Source organism: Pristiophorus japonicus, chromosome 22 (assembly GCF_044704955.1).
Source record: "Pristiophorus japonicus isolate sPriJap1 chromosome 22, sPriJap1.hap1, whole genome shotgun sequence".
NCBI lineage: Eukaryota > Metazoa > Chordata > Chondrichthyes > Pristiophoridae > Pristiophorus > Pristiophorus japonicus.
Window position 1 is genome coordinate 3,345,984 of NC_091998.1, and position 19,180 is coordinate 3,365,163.

Sequence of the window (19,180 nt, forward strand, 5' to 3'; positions counted from 1 at the left end):
CAGGGAAAGATTAAATTACGTCGTTTCTTCTTGGGTTTGATGCGTTTGTTGGACAATGCTCAGGACTCTAGATTATGGTGCGGGAATGAGGAGGAAGCGGCCAGTGACTCTGCACAGGGCAGTTTGAGAATGTCTCTGTTGCATGCTCCCTTCTCTGATTGGTTAATAAAATCTGAAACACAAAAATACTGACATTTTGCAAATATTTAAAAAACCTCCCCCACCAAAGCCCTTCCTGTGAGTCGTAAGTTTTCACCAAGAATCTGCAAGGGAGCAAAGTAGAGCAGGGACTTTATTAGATCAGGGAATTGAATCAACAGAAATGTTAAGCATTCACACAAGTAAAGTGAATAGATAACATTTTCATTCACAAACCGATTCACATTTAAAGACCTAATTAACAGACAGAACGGGGAAAAAAAAGGCTGTTGTACAACACGAAATGATTACTTCAGATGTATATAAAAATAATTTCCAGAAAGTCGAACCATGTTAGCAAAGCCACAAACTGGATTTTGTTCAATTTATTTTCACTTGAAAGCTTGTGTATCAGGAGCTTTCCCTCTCATACATCCAACCACACACAGCACATCCCTCTGCTCATCTCCTCATACACAAGGAACACAGCAATACCAGTGTTGAAAAGATAGCTCTCATATAAGATTCTAAATCATATACATTATACTGTACTATTAATTCCTTACATTACATCAGTATTAACAAGTTAGCCACCCGCCTGTGTCGACTCCCTGTGGCAGCTGCTGACAGACGGGACCATCATTCACACCGGGAGTGTGTCCACTGGGAAGCAGCTCCTTTCGAGTAAACAGCTCTGCCCCCCCCACCCACCCCCCAATCCCCCAGCTTAGCTGAGTAGCTGTCGGATCTCTTTGTGCATGTGGCACAGAAAGTCCACGTAGGAAGCTCCGCCGCTCACACTCTTGTCCTCCATGAGAAAGTGCTTGAAGAGCAACTCCATCTTGTCGTCTTGCTTTACTATCAAGAGCTGCGAGGATAAGGAATGTATAGTTAGAAAGGTAGAACTTGCTTTTATACAGTGCTTAATCACAACCTCCGCTCAATTCACAGCACTTTATAACCAATGGACTCATTCTGAAGAGTAGTCAGTGTTACGTGGGTCAATATAGCAGCCAATGTGCGCACAGCAAGATCCCACAAACAGCAAAGGAGTTAAATTAATCTGTTTTGGTGATGTCGGTTGAGGGATATGTTGGCCAAGACACTGGGAGAACTCCCTGCTCTTCTTTGAACAGTGCCATGCGATCTTCAACATCCACCTGAGGGGGCGGACGGAGTTCATCGTACAACGTGTCCTCTGATCCTGCAGTGTCGTGTTGAGGGAGTGCTGCATTGTCAGTCTTCATTGCTGCCTTGTCCCAATGGCATTTGGAGCATGCAGAATGTACTAATTTCAGTTGCTCTCAAGAGATCTGCTGTTGAACAGGTGGTGATGATGTTACACACTAGCTCCAGCTCTTGGGGCAGAGAAACACCAGCAGCCCGTCTAACGGGAGAGCAAGTTTGCACGCGGGCCGTGTCAAATAGATCACCCCATCATTTTTTTTTTTAAGATTCTTTCGATTGATGGAGATCATAAAAGGCCAGCCAGCAACCTCGAGCTCCTTAAATTTCTTTCAGAATGGATTCACCTCCCACATTTCATGTTAGTTAACATAAAAGGCAGTGAAATCATCTAGAACAAGGACTGGAGAGTTTTGTCTTACTGCAGGAAATTCTGCATTGCTAAGTGATATTGCAGACACTGTGGCAAATGTTCATACATTTCTCTATATTGCTTCTATTGGCCACAACACTTCAGATTATACAAAAAACACATCGATTTATAAAGCGTTTTATTGTGCTGTTAAAATGTCTCGAAGCGCTTCACCCACATACTTGCTGAAATCCAGCGATGGGCATCATGCTGGTGCTGCACGACGGAGCAAGGACACGATCGCATGAATCAACAAATGCTGGTTCCCCACGTGGCCGAGCAGAGACAGGCAGAGGGGCTCGGTGTCCGAGTCACCATCACATCCTCTGATGGCCAAATAGGGCACTGGGAGAGATCGGGATCCAGGCTGCCTGCCCGGGAGCCACTTGGGACAGGCAAATATTGGGAGGGGAAAATGAGGCCCTCCTCCTAGCCGGAAGGCAGATATTCCCACGGCAAAACGTTATGAGTGACCGTCTACAAAGCAGCTCTGCCATCTGGAAGTTCAGAAGATGACGGGCACCAACCATGACAGTCGAGACACAACTTGTGTCACCTCAACCCTTCAATTCAATCATTGATCTGTGATCCCTCCTCCCAGCTGTCCACAGGACAACTGGAAATCACACCTCACTGCAGTAACCAAGGTAACCACGAGGATGAAATGTTGGACTTAGTACTTTTACCTTCATAAACCTGGGTCTCTGCGCACGAATCATGTCAACCATGGACCGTAACTTTTTGGAGTACGGATTATCCAGCATTGGCAGAGCTCCCTGGAAATGAAACAAAAGTTTAATCAGACAGCTAGCATCTACACAAAGAACAGAGCCCAGTGAACAAAACTCTGCCCTGGAGTCACTGAGTTTATAATCACTGGGAAATCCAAGAAACCATGTTCATTTGTCACAGGTTTTACTCGTTTATGCATCGACTGAATTAATGAGAGCTGACAGAATCATAGAAGAAACATAGAAATTTACAGCACGGAAGGAGGCCATTTCAGCCCATCGTGTTCGTGCCGACGACAAAGAGCTCCCCAGCCTAATCCCACTTTCCAGCTCTTGGTCTGTAGCCCTGAAGGTTACGGCACTTTAAGTATTTTTTTAAATGCGATGAGGATTTCTGCCCCTGCCACCCAGGCAGTGATTTCCAGATCCCCACCACCCTCTGGGTGAAAAAGGTTCTCCTCAACTCCCCTCTAATCCTTCTACCAATTAATTTAAATCTATGCCCCCTGATTACTGACACCTCTGCTCGGGGAAATAGACCCTTCCTATCCACCCTATCTTGGCCGTCATAATTTTATCATCATCATAGGCAGTCACTCGAAATCAAGGAAGATTTTCTTCCACTCTAAAAGTGAGTTATTCGGTGAGTGGGTATCACGTCTGCTCTGGTGTGGCCTTGGACAGCGTGGATCATCTTCCAGACCTCGGGAGCCTACGATCAGCAAGGACAGACATCGACAACGAGGACCAACACCGTCTCCAGTGCACCAGCGCAGCCTTCGGTCGCCTTCAGAAGAGAGTGTTTGAAGACTGCAGCAGTTATAATGGGTGACTTTAATATGCACATAGATTGGGCTAACCAAACTGGAAACAATACGGTGGAGGAGGATTTCCTGGAGTGCATAAGGGATGGTTTTCTAGACCAATATGTCGAGGAACCAACTAAGGGGGAGGCCATCTTAGACTGGGTGTTGTGTAATGAGAGAGGATTAATTAGCAATCTCGTTGTTCGAGGCCCCTTGGGGGAAGAGTCGAATTCTACATTAGGATGGAGAAGAAAACAGTTAATTCAGAGACCATGGTCCAGAACTTAAAGAAGGGTAACTTTGAAGGTATGAGGCGTGAATTGGGTAGGATAGATTGGCGAATGATACTTAAGGGGTTGACAGTGGATGGGCAATGGAAGACATTTAGAGACCGCATGGATGAACCAGAACAATTGTACATCCCTGTCTGGCGTAAAAATAAAAAAGGGAAGGTGGCTCAACCGTGGCTATCAAGGGAAATCAGGGATAGTATTAAAGCCAAGGAAGTGGCATACAAATTGGCCAGAAATAGCAGCGAACCCGGGGACTGGGAGAAATTTAGAACTCAGCAGAGGAGGACAAAGGGTTTGATTAGGGCAGGGAAAATAGAGTACGAGAGGAAGCTTGCAAGGAACATTAAAATGGACTGCAAAAGCTTCTATAGATATGTAAAGAGAAAAAGGTTAGTAAAGACCAACGTAGGTCCCCTGCAGTCAGAATCAGGGGAAGTCATAACTGGGAGCAAAGACATGGCAGACCAATTGAACAAGTACTTTGGTTCGGTATTCACTAAGGAGGACACAAACAACCTTCCGGATATAAAAGGGGTCAGAGGGTCTAGTAAGAAGGAGGAACTGAGGGAAATCCTTATTAGTCGGGAAATTGTGTTGGGGAAATTGATGGAATTGAAGGCCGATAAATCCCCATGGCCTGATGGTCTGCATCCCAGAGTACTTAAGGAGGTGGCCTTGGAAATAGCGGATGCATTGACAATCATTTTCCAACATTCCATAGACTCTGGACCAGTTCCTATCGAGTGGAGGGTAGCCAATGTAACCCCACTTTTAAAAAAAGGAGGGAGAGAGAAAACAGGGAATTATAGACCGGTCAGCCTGACATCGGTAGTGGGTAAAATGATGGAATCAATTATTAAGGATGTCATAGCAGCGCATTTGGAAAGAGGTGACATGATAGGTCCAAGTCAGCATGGATTTTTGAAAGGGAAATCATGCTTGACAAATCTTCTGGAATTTTTTGAGGATGTTTCCAGTAGAGTGGACAAGGGAGAACCAGTTGATGTGGTGTATTTGGACTTTCAGAACGCTTTCGACAAGGTCCCACACAAGAGATTAATGTGCAAAGTTAAAGCACATGGGATTGGGGGTAGTGTGCTGACGTGGATTGAGAACTGGTTGGCAGACAGGAAGCAAAGAGTAGGAGTAAATGGGGACTTTTCAGAATGGCAGGCAGTGACTAGTGGGGTACCGCAAGGTTCTGTGCTGGGGCCCCAGCTGTTTACATTGTACATTAATGATTTAGACGAGGGGATTAAATGTAGTATCTCCAAATTTGCGGATGACACCAAGTTGGGTGGCAGTGTGAGCTTTGAGGCTGCAGAGTGACTTGGATAGGTTAGGCGAGTGGACAAATGCATGGCAGATGAAGTATAATGTGGATAAATGTGAGGTTATCCACTTTGGTGGTAAAAACAGAGAGACAGACTATTATCTGAATGGTGACAGACTAGGAAAATGGGAGATGCAACGAGACCTGGGTGTCATGGTACATCAGTCATTGAAGGCTGGCATGCAGGTACAGCAGACGGTTAAGAAAGCAAATGTCATGTTGGCCTTCATAGCGAGGCGATTGGAGTACAGGGGCAGGGAGGTGTTACTACAGTTGTACAGGGCCTTGGTGAGGCCACACCTGGAGTATTGTGTGCAGTTTTGGTCTCCTAACCTGAGGAAAGACATTCTTGCTATTGAGGGAGTGCAGCGAAGGTTCACCAGACTGATTCCCAGGATGGCGGGACTGACCTATCAAGAAAGACTGGATCAACTGGGCTTGTATTCACTGGCGTTCAGAAGAATAAGAGGGGATCTCATAGAAACGTTTAAAATTCTGACAGGTTTAGACAGGTTAGATGCAGGAAGAATGTTCCCAATGTTGGGGAAGTCCAGAACCATGGGGTCACAGACTAAGGATAAGGGGTAAGCCATTTAGGATCGAGATGAGGAGAAACTTCTTCACCCAGAGAGTGGTGAACCTGTGGAATTCTCTACCACAGAAAGTTGTTGAGGCCAATTCACTAAATATATTCAAAAAGGAGTTAGATGAGGTCCTTACTACTCAGGGGATCAAGGGGTATGGCGAGAAAGCAGGAATGGGGTACTGAAGTTGCATGTTCAGCCATGAACTCATTGAATGGCGGTGCAGGCTCGAAGGGCCGAATGGCCTACTCCTGCACCTATTTTCTATGTTTCTGTGTAAGACCAGGACCTCAAATCTGTCACCACGCTTATGTTCTACGGGGCAATAGTGATACCTGCCCTCCTGTAAGGCTGCACGTCTCACAGTCGTATTATGTGCAGACACCTGCAACATTGAGTTACTTCTGATTCAAAGCCTAAAATCTTTGGTTATGGATCATAACTCACCACAGAGAAAACGTGAGTTAATGCAGGATTACCTCAGGTCCGAAACTCACCAGTGCCGAGTCGATCTGCCCAAACGATTGCACGTTAAAGATGCTCTGGATGAGGTCGTGCTGTGTGTTCATTCCGACCCATATGAAGAGGTTCAGTCCGTTCTCCAATAGATAGATGCCGCCCTTTGATAATCGTTCTTCTGAGCAACGAATGGCCACTGGAAAATCATCGCTGTCAACATCCATTTTGTGCTAATGAGAGAAGAAAATGTTCCTGTCACAATAAAGGCTTTTTTCTAAAACCAAAGATGGTCAGAACATTGGTTTATCAACAGAAGGAAAACACATTAAGAGCATGACATCGGTCACAATTTCTGCTAATAATACACAAAGACTTGCATTTCTATAGCGCCTTTCACAACCTCAGGATGTCCCTAAGCATTTTACAGGCAATAAAGTACTTTTGAAGTGCAGTCACTGTTATAATGTGGATAATACAGCAGACAATTTGCTCACTGCAAGATCCCACAAACAACAATGCGTAAATGACAAGATAATTATAAAAAATTTAAGTGATGTTGGTTGAGGGATTAACATTGGCCAGGACACCAGGGATAACCTCCCTTCTCTGCCCTGAAGTGGAGGTAAAATATCCCATGGCACTATTCAGAGAAGACAGGACCTCAGTTTAACGTCTCATCGAAAGGTGGCACCTCCGGCAGTGCAGCGCTCCCTCAGTACTGCCCCTCCGGCAGTGCAGCGCTCCCTCAGTACTGCCCCTCCGGCAGTGCAGCGCTCCCTCAGTACTGCCCCTCCGGCAGTGCAGCGCTCCCTCAGTACTGCCCCTCCGGCAGTGCAGCGCTCCCTCAGTACTGCCCCTCCGGCAGTGCAGCGCTCCCTCAGTACTGCCCCTCCGGCAGTGCAGCGCTCCCTCAGTACTGCCCCTCCGGCAGTGCAGCGCTCCCTCAGAGTGTCAGTCTAGATTATGAGCTCAAGTCTCTGGACTGAGACTACACAAATTACATTAAAATTACTCATGTTGCCCCAATCTGAACGGTCCTATTATTGTACAAGGCTGCTTACTCTCAGTAGAACAAAAAGGTAAAATAGAAGTTGCTGGAAACACAGCAGATAAATCAGCATCTGTAAAGAGCAAAGCCATTTTGGGCAAGTACCCTTCATCAGAAAAGGAGCCAAAGATCCTGACCTGCATTTTCTGTTATTATGTCACTCAGGATCAGGAAGAGGACAATTTAGACCATGTCACCACTGTGCATCACCTCGATCTCTGAACTCAACACTGAACACAAGTACTGTATTCGAGAGCGAACCCATGCCCCTCAACGATCCCCCATTTAATTGGGATGTGCCAATCTCACTGGCTATTTTCAATCCTCTCCAATGTTGGCAGCAGAGCAGCATTTTACTCCCCCAAAACTAAAACTGCCTGGTCGACGATCCCAACTGAGTGATGGGAAATGCAAATTAAAAGCGGTCAGGAATGCTTGTTTCACACACTTGGGCAGAGGTGATGTCACAGACCGAGAGATTATTTTCCAAATATTAATTTCTGCTTCATTGCAGTTTGCACATTACCAGCACACGAATGGTTTACTCACCACAGGTAGAAGCCGAGGGTAGAAGAACACGTTGGTTTCTGCTACATCCATGGATGTGATGAGCTGACGGATATAGGCCCGATCGTCGGTGGAGACATCGGCTCCAGGCTGGAGAACGTCGCTCTTCAGCACACAGTTCAGGTACACAGGCAACAGCTTCATGCACTCGGGCAGGATCAGCTAGCGGGAAGAGGCAGCAAGTAAAAATCGGTGGCCAAGGCTTGGTGTGGATTCACTGGATTGTAACCAGGGATGAGCAGGTCACAGTTATGAAGTCAGTCAAGAACTTTTACCGTTTACACTGCAGCTGAAAAAGCTATCGGGGATCTGACCAAGGCTTTACAAGCTCAGAATTATTATTTAAGATCAGGTAAATCGTGAAATTGCTTCCAATAATCAGTAAGATGATATCGAGAGGGCACGGCATCATAATCGCAAAAATTAAGTGGCAAGTTAGAAAAAAATTTACCCACCAAAAGGAACAAAAAAAGAGATTAAAGTAAATGCGGGGATAAGCAGAACTGCAATATTGTTAGGCCAATGATTCCCAAGAGCATAAGAATTCGGAGCAGGAGCCGGCCATTCGGCCCCTCGAGCATGCTCCGCCATTCGCTGATTCGAGAACATGGCTGATCTTTGACCTCAACTCCACTTTCCTGCCCTATCCCCATATCCCTCAATTCCCCTCGAGTCCAAAGATCTATCGATCTCAGTCTTGAATATGCTCAACAACTGAGCCTCCACAGCCCTCTGGGGCAGATAATTCCAAAGGTTCACAACCCTCTGAGTGAAGAAATTTCTCCTCATTGCTATCCTAAATGGCCGACCCCTTATCCTATAAGTTTCAATAAAAATGTTGCATAATGTCTGGACAGCAAAAGTGTTTACACTCGGATACCTCATGTCTTGTACCTAGTTTCCAAAAAAGGAGGTGCGTCAACAAATTCCTAAAATCTGGCTCGAACAATGCGGAGCAGAAACAAGTTGTTCACGTCTACACCATATTGTTTATCGTGATTTTAAGTAGCTCGAGATGTCAGACTGCTTAGCTTACAAGGCTTGAACCATTTCTACACTGCAAAGCTCAAGAGAACTTGCATTATCGAGTGCCTTTCATGTCCTCAAGATTTAAACAAAGAGCTTGTTCTCAGGGTGTGGGTGTCGCTGGCAAGGCTGGTCATTTACTGGCCATCCCGAGAAACTGGTGGAGGGCTTTGCTGCTGAAGTACTGCAGTCCGTGTGCTGAGGCTACTCGCACACGCCGGCAGGCAGAGGATTCCAGGATACTGACCAAATGATGAAGGAACGGTGACATACATCCAAATCAGGAGTGTGTGTGACTTTCTTTTATCTATTCGTTCATTCTCGGTATGTGGGCATCGCTGGCGAAGTTGGCATACTGCCCATCCCTCGTTCACCCGGGATGCTGGCTGTTGGCCTTTTTCTTGAACCACCGCACTCTGTCATTCGCGCCCCAACCACGTCGGATTTCCTTCTCTCCTTTCCTAAAGCTATTGACCCGGTTGGGGTGTGTTTTCCACAAGTGTCACCAATCCTTTGGATTATGCATTCCTGGAGGACACCACATGCTGTCTTTATCTGATCACTTAGTAGCAGGAAGCACTGGATATCAGTGGCAAGCACGTTGGTTTTCCTCTACTCCCTGCCTCTCTTTCTCTGTTCCCAGCCCTCCCTAAATGTAGCATCCCAACGAAGTCCACAGTGTGCAGGAATTTAACCACAACCTCTGATGTCTAAGGGTTTGCGTTACACCAAATTGTGCCTTTGTCCGCTATCAATGGAGCTGGAGGGGTTAATGTTAACATCCCATCGAAAGCTACTTAGAACATGTAGTCCTATAATACACAACGGACTGAATATTGGTGAGTGCTGGTTTGAGTGTAAGTGAGTGATGTTCACCGGCAAATTTCAACTACTTCTCCGAGGTGTCAGTGTCAATCGGATTTCAGCCTTCTGAAACCGAATCTGATCTCTCCCCCACTGCATCTGTGTTCCCAAGAATAGACATGTTAAATATGAAGGGTGGTCACTCTTCATATTACATTTAGTCTCAATTACTAAATCAGAAGCAAGGTTCTGTTATTTTACAAGTCGTACAAATATTTAATGAATGTCAGCAATGCACATCCACCGTCACTCGCATTAGAACAGATCACGTACAACCACCGATACCACAACAGCAACAGAAGTCTCAATGACAATGCTGCAAACATTTTTTGGTTCCATCAGTCTCGAAACATAGGGCAATAAACTTTGTAACTAGGCTGCTTTTGAATTACAAAACTATTTTCAGCTGCTACAAATTTTTCACTTTCGCTGCATTAACTGGTTAAGATCAATCATCGAATGAACAGTCAAGAACTGACCTGACACCAAAACATCTCCAAACGTTTCACAGCCAATGAAGTACTTTTGGAGTGTAGTCACTGTTGTAATGTAGGAAAGGCAACAGCCAATTTATGCACAGCAAGCTCCCATAAACAGCAATCAGACAAATGACCAGATAATCTGTTTCAGTGACGATGTTTGAGGGATAAATATTTAACAGGATACCGGAGAGTCCTCCGCTGCTTTTCCTGATCCCATGGCTTCTTGGGATCGGTTATAGAAGCATAGAAAATTACAGCACAGAAGGAGGCCATTTCGGCCCGAACTCAGAATGGACAGACGGTTTAATGTCTCATCCAAAAGATGACACCTTCAACATTGCAACATTATCTCAATGCTAGTGAGGTGTCAGCCAAGATTATATGCTCAAGGCTCTGGAGTGAGGCCTTGACCCCACGACCTTCTGACTGTGAGGAGAGTGCGTGATCAGTGAGACACGGCTAAATAGCAAATAACCAAAATATTGAATGTGTTTATTTCTTCAAATAAATCAGAGGAACTCAGGAGATACACAATTTCCTTTGCAAGAGAAGAAAAGCTTGGACAAATGAAGTTAGAATAGTCTTCAACAGATGGAGCATTTCATTTTACTTTGAGAATGTTTTGATACTCAGGGGCATCTATAGTGTTGAGAATGGAACGTTGCACTTTCTCTTCTGCACGTCTTGTCGTCAGTGTCAGCATCCAGTATTCCCAGGTCCCAGAGAGTTTTAATTAAGAAATAGCCTTATAAAGGTCTGACCGGACAGGGACAGCAGGTTCGTAGCCAAGTGGATGCCCACTGGACTTGAGAAAGCCCAATAATGTACACAGCGCAGGGGTAGCACACAGATACTGGCTTTCACAGAAACCTGCTGCAATCCAATAGCTCATTGGCCTTCTCTTACTGTAACTAAACACGCTTCCATTTAACACACACCCCTTCTGTTGGTTCCTTGCCCTCGGAGCAGTTACTTGACATTTTACCACATCCACCACCTATCGTCCGGGTAACTGAAATAGGAGTGTGGAAACGTTCTTGCTTTCATGTGGATGCACACCTTGTGAATCTTGGAGGAGGGGTGTGTGCACAGGTACAGGGCTTAAAACCAATGATTGTATTTATTTCAATTGAGTGACTGAGGATTAAACCATCAAGGATGTAACAGCACTAAAAATAGAACTGTACATTCAATCAGGACAGAGCAGCCACTAAGAATAAATGCAAACAGGAATGAGTTGCCTGGGCTTCAAGAGTTGGCTGGATTGTTCTGGGGTCTTGGCTGGAAGGATCACCATGGTTGCATTGTTTTTCACTAACTGCCTTGCTTTGTACTGTGGTGTGATCTGTAAACCTGGGGACATCGGTTTTGCGACACCTGCGTTCAATACATGGAGACGCAAGACTGGGCTCCACGCTCAAACTCTTCGCAGCGTGAAAACATCTCATTTATGCTCACCCTGTTTTTCAGTCAATTTTCTGTCATCCTCTCTTTTTTAAATTATAAAATCACAGGAACATAAGAATTAGAGGCAGGAGTAGGCCATGCGTCCCACCCCCCACCCCACAAGCCTGCTCCACCATTCAATAGCATGACTGATCTTTGACCTCAACTCCACTTTCCTGCCCCATTCCCATATCCCTCGATTTTCTTCGGGTCCAAAAATCTATTGGTCTCAGCCATATATTCAACGATTCAGCGTCCACAGCCCTTTGGGATAGAGAATTCACAACCCTCTGAAGAAATTCCTCCTCAGTCTGGGGAGGCCATTCGGCTGTTGTGCCTATGCCAGCTCTTGGAAAGAGCTGTCCAAATTAGTCCTGCACCCAGCTCTTGCTGCACAACCCTGAAAATTCGTTTTTTGGCTTAACATTATGGTGAGACCTGGACTTATGGTCACCTATCACCAGGGGGCACTCCTCTAGGTTGTGAATTATTTACTCTTCAGGGCAATGTAACATTTCCCCAGAAGTTGGTCACTTGCGCAGTCTATACATTACTACCACTTGAATCAGCCATTTAATATTGTGCTTCACTATATTCCACTTGTATATTATGGGTGGGACCCAGACAGCTGGGTTAAACCCAAGTACTGGAGTCAATCTGGGTCTAAAAATAGGCCAAAGGTTCAGACTCTGGCTGCCAGTCTCTTATTATATCTCGGCATAATTACAAACACACTAAATGGTTCTACAATAGTACAATTTTTTATGCTGTGTCTACAGTTGAATATTGAAATTGATCCATCTTACAATCTCCTCAACAGCACTGTGGGAGCACCTTCACCACACGGACTGCAGCGGCTCGAGGGTAATTAGGGATAGGCAATAAATGCTGGCCTTGCCAGCGATGCCCACATCCCGAGAAGGAATTAATAAAAGGCATTATCACAAAGTGCAGACAGAGCAAGTCTCTTGAACAGCAGCACTCTGGGTTATCATAAATTAATTCAAGCCTCCTCACTAACTGGAAATTCCCTGAAGCCTCCCCCATTGCACTCACTGAGCGAGGGAGTTTCCATTCCTTCCTTATTTTAAAGCTGCATATTTCTGAACAATGCTGCTCTCTCTGAACTTCATGGTGATGCACAAATCAACTTCAATATTTAGCTACAGAAACATTACAATTATCGTTAATATAATTTAATTTAGTGCCTACACGGTTCCACCTAAACATATCAACTTAGCTTTTGGCAGTGGCAATTTGAAGAGTTTTTCTTTTCCAGGTATAAACAGGATACTAAGCAACAAACATGTGCCAAAAACACTCTGAAAATTGAAGTATGCCATGGTCAACCACATTTCATTCACCCAATGCGAGTAATGACACAGCTTGACTAAGTTATTGATGACTAAAGTGTAAGGGGGATAACCAAAAGGAACTAAATCAAGGGTTTTAGGACATTAGCTGCATTTTAATTCACCAACCTCACACTGTCAGCCTCTGTGATCATTCGAATCCCCAGCACCAGCTGTATTGAAACGTTGGATAAATTCACAACACTCTTACACCAACATCCCATTAATATTTCCATTGTTAAAAGGGACCCTGGTATGATTAATTATTTTCCAATTTTAGGCCTGTAACCAGTTGTTGAGGAGTCCCGCTGTGTCGTACTCAGCCAGGGACTGGTTCTAATTCGCGGTCAGAGAGCATGCAGAGAAGAGGAATAGAGATTAGTTTTGTTCACGTTTGCCAATTCAGGACCAAAAATTCCCCAATGCTGCTAATTCGGAATTGCTTCCATCCTAACAGTGCAGGCGTCTTTCAAAGCGGCCATTTTGTGTTCAAATTTGCTCAAACCAACAGGTCATTTGATGCGCCAGCCTAAAAACAAAGATCTGCAAACAGAACTCGTGTCTTACCTGTCCAGCCGATGACGGACTTGCACAATTCTTGCGGTAGCAAGCGAGAATCTGAGCGGACTGGTTAATTAAGCTGTCTCGCACGGTCTTTGTGGGGTTGCTCAGTACACCACGATATGCTGCAGACATGAGACAACAGGTTTCTAGTGTTAAACCAACTCTGCATACAATGTGCTGGCATGTCAGACGTGGAATGGATGGCTTAAAAACTTTACACTCATCTGTAGACAAATCGCTCAACACTTAAAACCAGTCTTCCAGCCATTGGAATAGAATTAAAAACCTTGAGCACTCCCACTAGGACACAAGCACGGTTTATTTCCAATATGGTAGTTAGTTAGAGTTGCCAACGCCTCAGGATTGAGTCTCCAGGAATTAAACTTTAATCTCCCGGAAACTGCTGCGAGCAAACTCGGAAGAAAAATAATTCAAATTTTTTTTCTTCATTTTCTTTGAACACTTTCATTAATTAATTATAAAAATATTAGCGTTAGGAACAAAGGCTACTTGATGGGAAAAGCATGCTATTTTAATGTTACCCACTAAACTATCCCCACTAATTGTTCATTAGAACTGGTATACAAGGTTTCAAAGAGACTGTTTATAAATAAACAAATCTTACAACAAGTAACTTTCACATGTAACCAAATTTAGGAAACAGGAAGCTTCATCTGTTCCTTAAATCCCTTTATAGTTTATAAAAGTACGGATGCATTGTGTATTAATAATAGGATAAAGAATGATTGCCTTCAGCAGGGTGATAGTACTAAACACTAAAAAAAATTCATCCCACAAGCGAAGTTTTTAGCAGTTGTAAACTACCTTAAACAAATGTTCTACCCACTTCCGATTGCGATTTGGAACTTTAAATCTAAAATTAATTTGTGATTAAATGCAGTCATGGTATTAACCAGAGCATCAATATACAAGAGCTACTGACTGGGCTGCTGGCTTTGACATTAAGATGCATTGTTTATTGGCTCTCCCTGAAGCATCAATAGCTCCTCACTGACATTCTGCACGGGCCTCGGACACCTTTACACAGAACGACTGCATCTGACATGAGTTTTGTTCAAGGAAACATGAGCTTGTATTAAAAGCAGTAATTTGAAACCAACCTGCTAAATGGCAAGCATCGAAACAATTGCCGGAGAACAAGATTAAAAAAGGGTATCACACTCTTCCACCCCAAGTTATACAAATCTCCAGGATTTTACGGGATACTGATGGAAGACGATTTGTGTAGGGTGCATTTTAAAACTGCAAATGGAATTGAATCAGGGTCGAGGGGTTTTGCATATAATTATAAACCTCGAGTAGCTGACAATTATTTGAAACCAGAGACTTGATTCCAGCCTTGGATTCTGTTGAATGCTTTCTATAGTCAACTGCAGTATCATTTTCCTCCTCCTTTCTCTGTTCATTTCTCCCCATCCCTCCCGAAGGTGTCAAGTGAAGGCCAATTTTGTGGCACCAGAGCCACTTCAGGTACCTCAGAGTGCCGCTATACACCTGTGAGCCTCAATGGTCAGTCTGGACAGGCTATTCAAACTGCAGGATGTCACGCCACACCCGATCCAATCCTCACGTGGGATCTATACACACACAGCCCAAGACATCCTGGGATAACAATCAGGGGCCAGAATCCCGACCGACTGACCTTCCTCCCCTCCCCAGGGACAGCAAGACTGTCGCACTCTGAATGCCAGCCCACTGCCATCAGCTAACTCACGCAGCATGATGTTCCAGGACAAGCTCAGCGCAGTGACACCGAGCAGAGCTCTCCGTCCCCTGTATAAAGGCAATTTCTGTCAGACACGAGTCATAATCCTGGCTGCAGCTTACCCAGTTTCACAAAGAAGTTGATAAGTGTGTCGGTCTCACAGTTTCGGTACAGGTCAGCAAGCTGGGTACAACAGTTAAGGGATAGGTTGTGTATACGTAACCTCCTCTGTCCACTGCAACTGGTATAGAGCAAAGCACACTGCAGGCAGGAGAAGAAAGGAAAAACGCTCGTTTATCACACGCATAGATATGATACAGCACAAAAATGGACATTGAAATGTACTTTAGCAAACCCTGAAAGATAATCCAAGTGAGGGATAAATCAGTGAACTGCGTACACAATTTGTTTTAATACAACAGGTAAACAATGTTCCTGCACTTAAATATCACAAGAAACATAAGTATTGAATACAAATGGTTGCACTGCCCGACATGATGGTGGAAGCAGATTCAATCATAACTTTCAAAAGGGAATTGGATAAAAACTAGTCGGGGTAAAAATTGCAGGGAAAGCGCAGGGGAGTGGAACTAATTGGATCGCTCTTTCAAAGAGCCGGTACAGGCATGATGGGCTGAGTGGCCTCCTTCTGCACTGTATGATTCAGTAGATCTAAAAGTTATGACCATGTCAAGGAGCCTGCCAGAATGTTCAAATGGATCAATTCACTTAAGGGACTGTTGTATCTCCACGGATGGATGGATAGGCAAAGATGGATTGAATGGCCTTCACCATCTGTATATCTATCTTGTGATCCCTTACTTGTAAAACAGATGTGACCGAAAGCAAAATGTACCCGAATGCCTTAAGAAAAGAATTAAGATTTGTGACAGACTGATGCGAACATAAGCCTGTGCACGAGTATCACACCAGTACAAGGTTATCACAAGACAATAGAATTCGATACTTGCGTCCACCAAAGGAATGGCGAGTAGCGTGAGCAAAAAGGAGAACGCAAATGGGCAACACACTACACTTAAAAATCTCCCTTACTTTTCTAAAATATTTATAGATCGATTAGAAAGCAGTTTTATGGCATTTTCTCACCTGAATTTGAGCTCCATTATCTTCATTCAACTTATCGTCATGTTTGAACTCCACAGTAATGGTTTTATCACAGTCTAACGCCGCCAGCTCCACATCAGTTGTGTTGCTCATATAAAACGAGCCGAAGAAATCAGTTGCCCGAATCCCTGGAGCAAAAGCAGATTTTTGACATTATTACCATGATCAAAGGAAAAACCAAAACGAACAGACATGAAACATTCAGAAACAAGCAGTCCTTTATAACAAGGTTCTGTGATCACAGATGTAACAAACTAAATTTCAAGGTTATTTCTGCAGACAAACTATCCTTTCATATAAATACATTTAAAAAAACTAGCACGTGCCATGATATCGCTCACATGGATACAGGGAGCTAAAATGCACCGAGTGGAGTGGCAACCTGCAATGTTTACAGGGAATTCCCGTCGTCACCTGATCACACAGACATCCAGAATGTTACATGTTGACACGAGTGAGACCAAAAATTGTAACAAGAGGAAATGAGCCGTTAGCAATGAGTGCATGTTTCGAATAAAGTTGGATATTAAAACAAATATGTCCAATAGATTCTTTATCACTAGCACCTGATTTACATACAAATCAAAGTTTTAATATTTAGGAATAATGTGACGTAAATGCTTTCAGATTAAAGTTGCATCAATGTTGGATAACACAAGGTTCTCACCATCAGTATATTGTAGATTCGTGCTCTTTGTGGTCAAAGTTTATTTTGAATCATCTTCAAATAATGCAACCTCCACTTAGTCATTTATTAAGAAGTCTGTTGGTATTCAATGCAACTAAATCGCACCTCGGAAATGATGGAAGTGCACAGCGCCCAAGAAAAATACTAACGCTAAGATTGAGCTTTGCACAGACGTGTGCAGGACACGAAAGCACATCAATGATTGAGGATAGTGTATCCCAGAAGAAACAATTACATCAGAGGTACAAAGATCAAAGGCTGTTCACAGGTCTAAAGCGGTGCTGAAATTGCACTATCCAGACTACAAGTCTCCTCTCTCAATATTTTCGAACAGACGTATCAACGAGATGGTTAAAATCACCAGCAGTTCCAAAAGGGACATACCCGTGCTTGTGCGCACCCGCATCACAGAATCAAACCCGATCACTTTCCGAACATCCCGGTGCAGGTCATTCAGGAAGCGCTCGCCATCTGCTTGTGCCTGGAAAGGAACAAATGACACTTGAAAATCTGCACGATAAGGTAAATGCTGCCTTCCCCTTTAAAAGAACAAGTCCTTTAGTTTGATTAGTTCTCTTGGAATAAGGCATAAAATTGCAAGCATGCAATTTTAGTCTTCAGAAGGCCAAAATGTTCATGAAGAAAAGAGCAGCTTTAAGGAATGGAAAAGCTAATTATATTTTTTCTCAAGAGGACAGGAATCAGGAATCAGAAATCAGAAGTATAGTACAGAAAAGCAGACACTAAAGCCATGGTTTTACTTTGGTGCCAGCTTGCAGCACAGAACCACCTGTCTTGAACAGGTTAATCAAAACTAATGCTCAGTAAAAACATGAGAGAAACCTACTGCATCTTAGATCACTAAACCTAATCCAATTTGAATACTTTCAGACAAATCTCCTCCAGTCGAGTACTGTAGGTTGCTACCCACTAAGAATCAAACAGCTAGGTCCGTAATACATCGTCAGACCTTGGGGCCAGAACCTCAACCCCCAAGATATAATTTCATGCAAGTCATCGCAGAAAACTAATTGTGAGGGATCGTTTAGAAAAAATGAGCTTCTTGGGAGGAGAAAGAAGTTACATCCAAATTGTTTGATGTTATTTTACATCTCCTTAAACCAGACACTTAAACATTCAACCTCCCAGCTCATGGGACGTTCAATTCCTGCAATATTTAGAGAGCAATATAATTATTGGGAATTAGTTCATTCTCTCATTGTTTTTTTTAAATGAATGCTAAATCATTAATTGCAACATTCAAAAAAATGCAATGTGCGATCGAAAACCAGGCTTACTTGCAAAGCAGTTTTAGCAACCAGTTCGAAGTAAATCTATAACTCTATAGTTGCATAATCAGACTTCAGTTGTTGCAAACAGTAGTTCATAAATATATGTTTAATTAAAGTCAGCCCTGTGATGAGTAACTTTTGAATTTTTAAAATTATATTTGCCAGCAGTTAGTTCTATATAACTCTGGTCAGAGCATTATGGGCCAGTTACTGAAGACACTACATTTATTTCACACAGTCAGGAAATATGTCATGGATTATAGGAAGTGATGCCATGGGCCCAAACCAAGTTCCTCACTACATCAGGGGCACCTTTCAAACTCTGTTGCACACAAGCCACAATTTTTGCCAAACAACATGGATATAAACCAGTTGCGTTTAATCAGTGATCTTTAATTGTATCTATTTGCCCACACGGGAAATTATATAAACTTTATTAAAAGCTGTTTGCTAAATAAGGATATAAAAAGGTCATAAAACAGTATGTTTCTGTATAACATGAACAGCTAGTTGCCAATTTAAATACCCCATCTCTATGTAATACTGGAGTACAAGTGGAAAGCAGGACATGAGTACCTCACCTTCCAAAAGGTACAACAGAATCCCAAATTGTCCCCCAACTCTACTCTTAGAAATCATCAGCAGTGTTGCCTCTCTCCCAGCAATCCTCTCCCTTTAGTACCAATGGTAGCCCTCGCTGATTGGAAGGTGTGGTGGTCCAGGCATTTAGGCGGTATGGGTGGTTCGATAGATCCTGACCCCATTGCTCATTATTTTTGCTCAGAGTTTTCCCATAGAAAACATAGAAAATAGGTGCTGGAGTAGGCCATTCGGCCCTTTGAGCCTGCACCGCCATTCAATGAGTTCATGGGCCCTTGTCCTAAGATCATGCCCTCTAGTTCTAGTCTCTCCCGTCTCAGCCAAATATCTTGCTCCCTTGTGGGCAGCTCATTAACCAAGATTGTGGCTAGAATTTAACATAGAACAGAAGCAATAGGAGCAGGAGTAGACCATAAGGCCCCTCGAGCCTGCTCCGCCATTCAATAAGATAATGGCTGA

At 43.7% G+C, this 19,180-nt stretch overlaps 1 protein-coding gene across 3 annotated transcripts in view; it reads right to left on the bottom strand.

Annotated features, from left to right (window-relative positions):
• Positions 1-274: 274 nt before the first annotated feature.
• LOC139234816 (protein transport protein Sec24C-like) overlaps positions 275-19,180 on the bottom strand; it is an 85,939-nt gene continuing 67,033 nt past the window's right edge. For all 3 annotated transcript variants that reach the window (XM_070865519.1, XM_070865517.1, XM_070865518.1), the window contains 8 exons: positions 17,214-17,310; positions 16,124-16,269; positions 15,139-15,277; positions 13,294-13,412; positions 7,539-7,718; positions 5,980-6,171; positions 2,422-2,511; positions 275-1,006 (listed from right to left, as the gene is read on the bottom strand). In XM_070865519.1, coding sequence (XP_070721620.1) covers positions 866-1,006; positions 2,422-2,511; positions 5,980-6,171; positions 7,539-7,718; positions 13,294-13,412; positions 15,139-15,277; positions 16,124-16,269; positions 17,214-17,310 — 1,104 coding nt within the window. In that variant the 3' untranslated portion in view covers positions 275-865. The remainder of the gene's footprint in view (positions 1,007-2,421; positions 2,512-5,979; positions 6,172-7,538; positions 7,719-13,293; positions 13,413-15,138; positions 15,278-16,123; positions 16,270-17,213; positions 17,311-19,180) is intronic.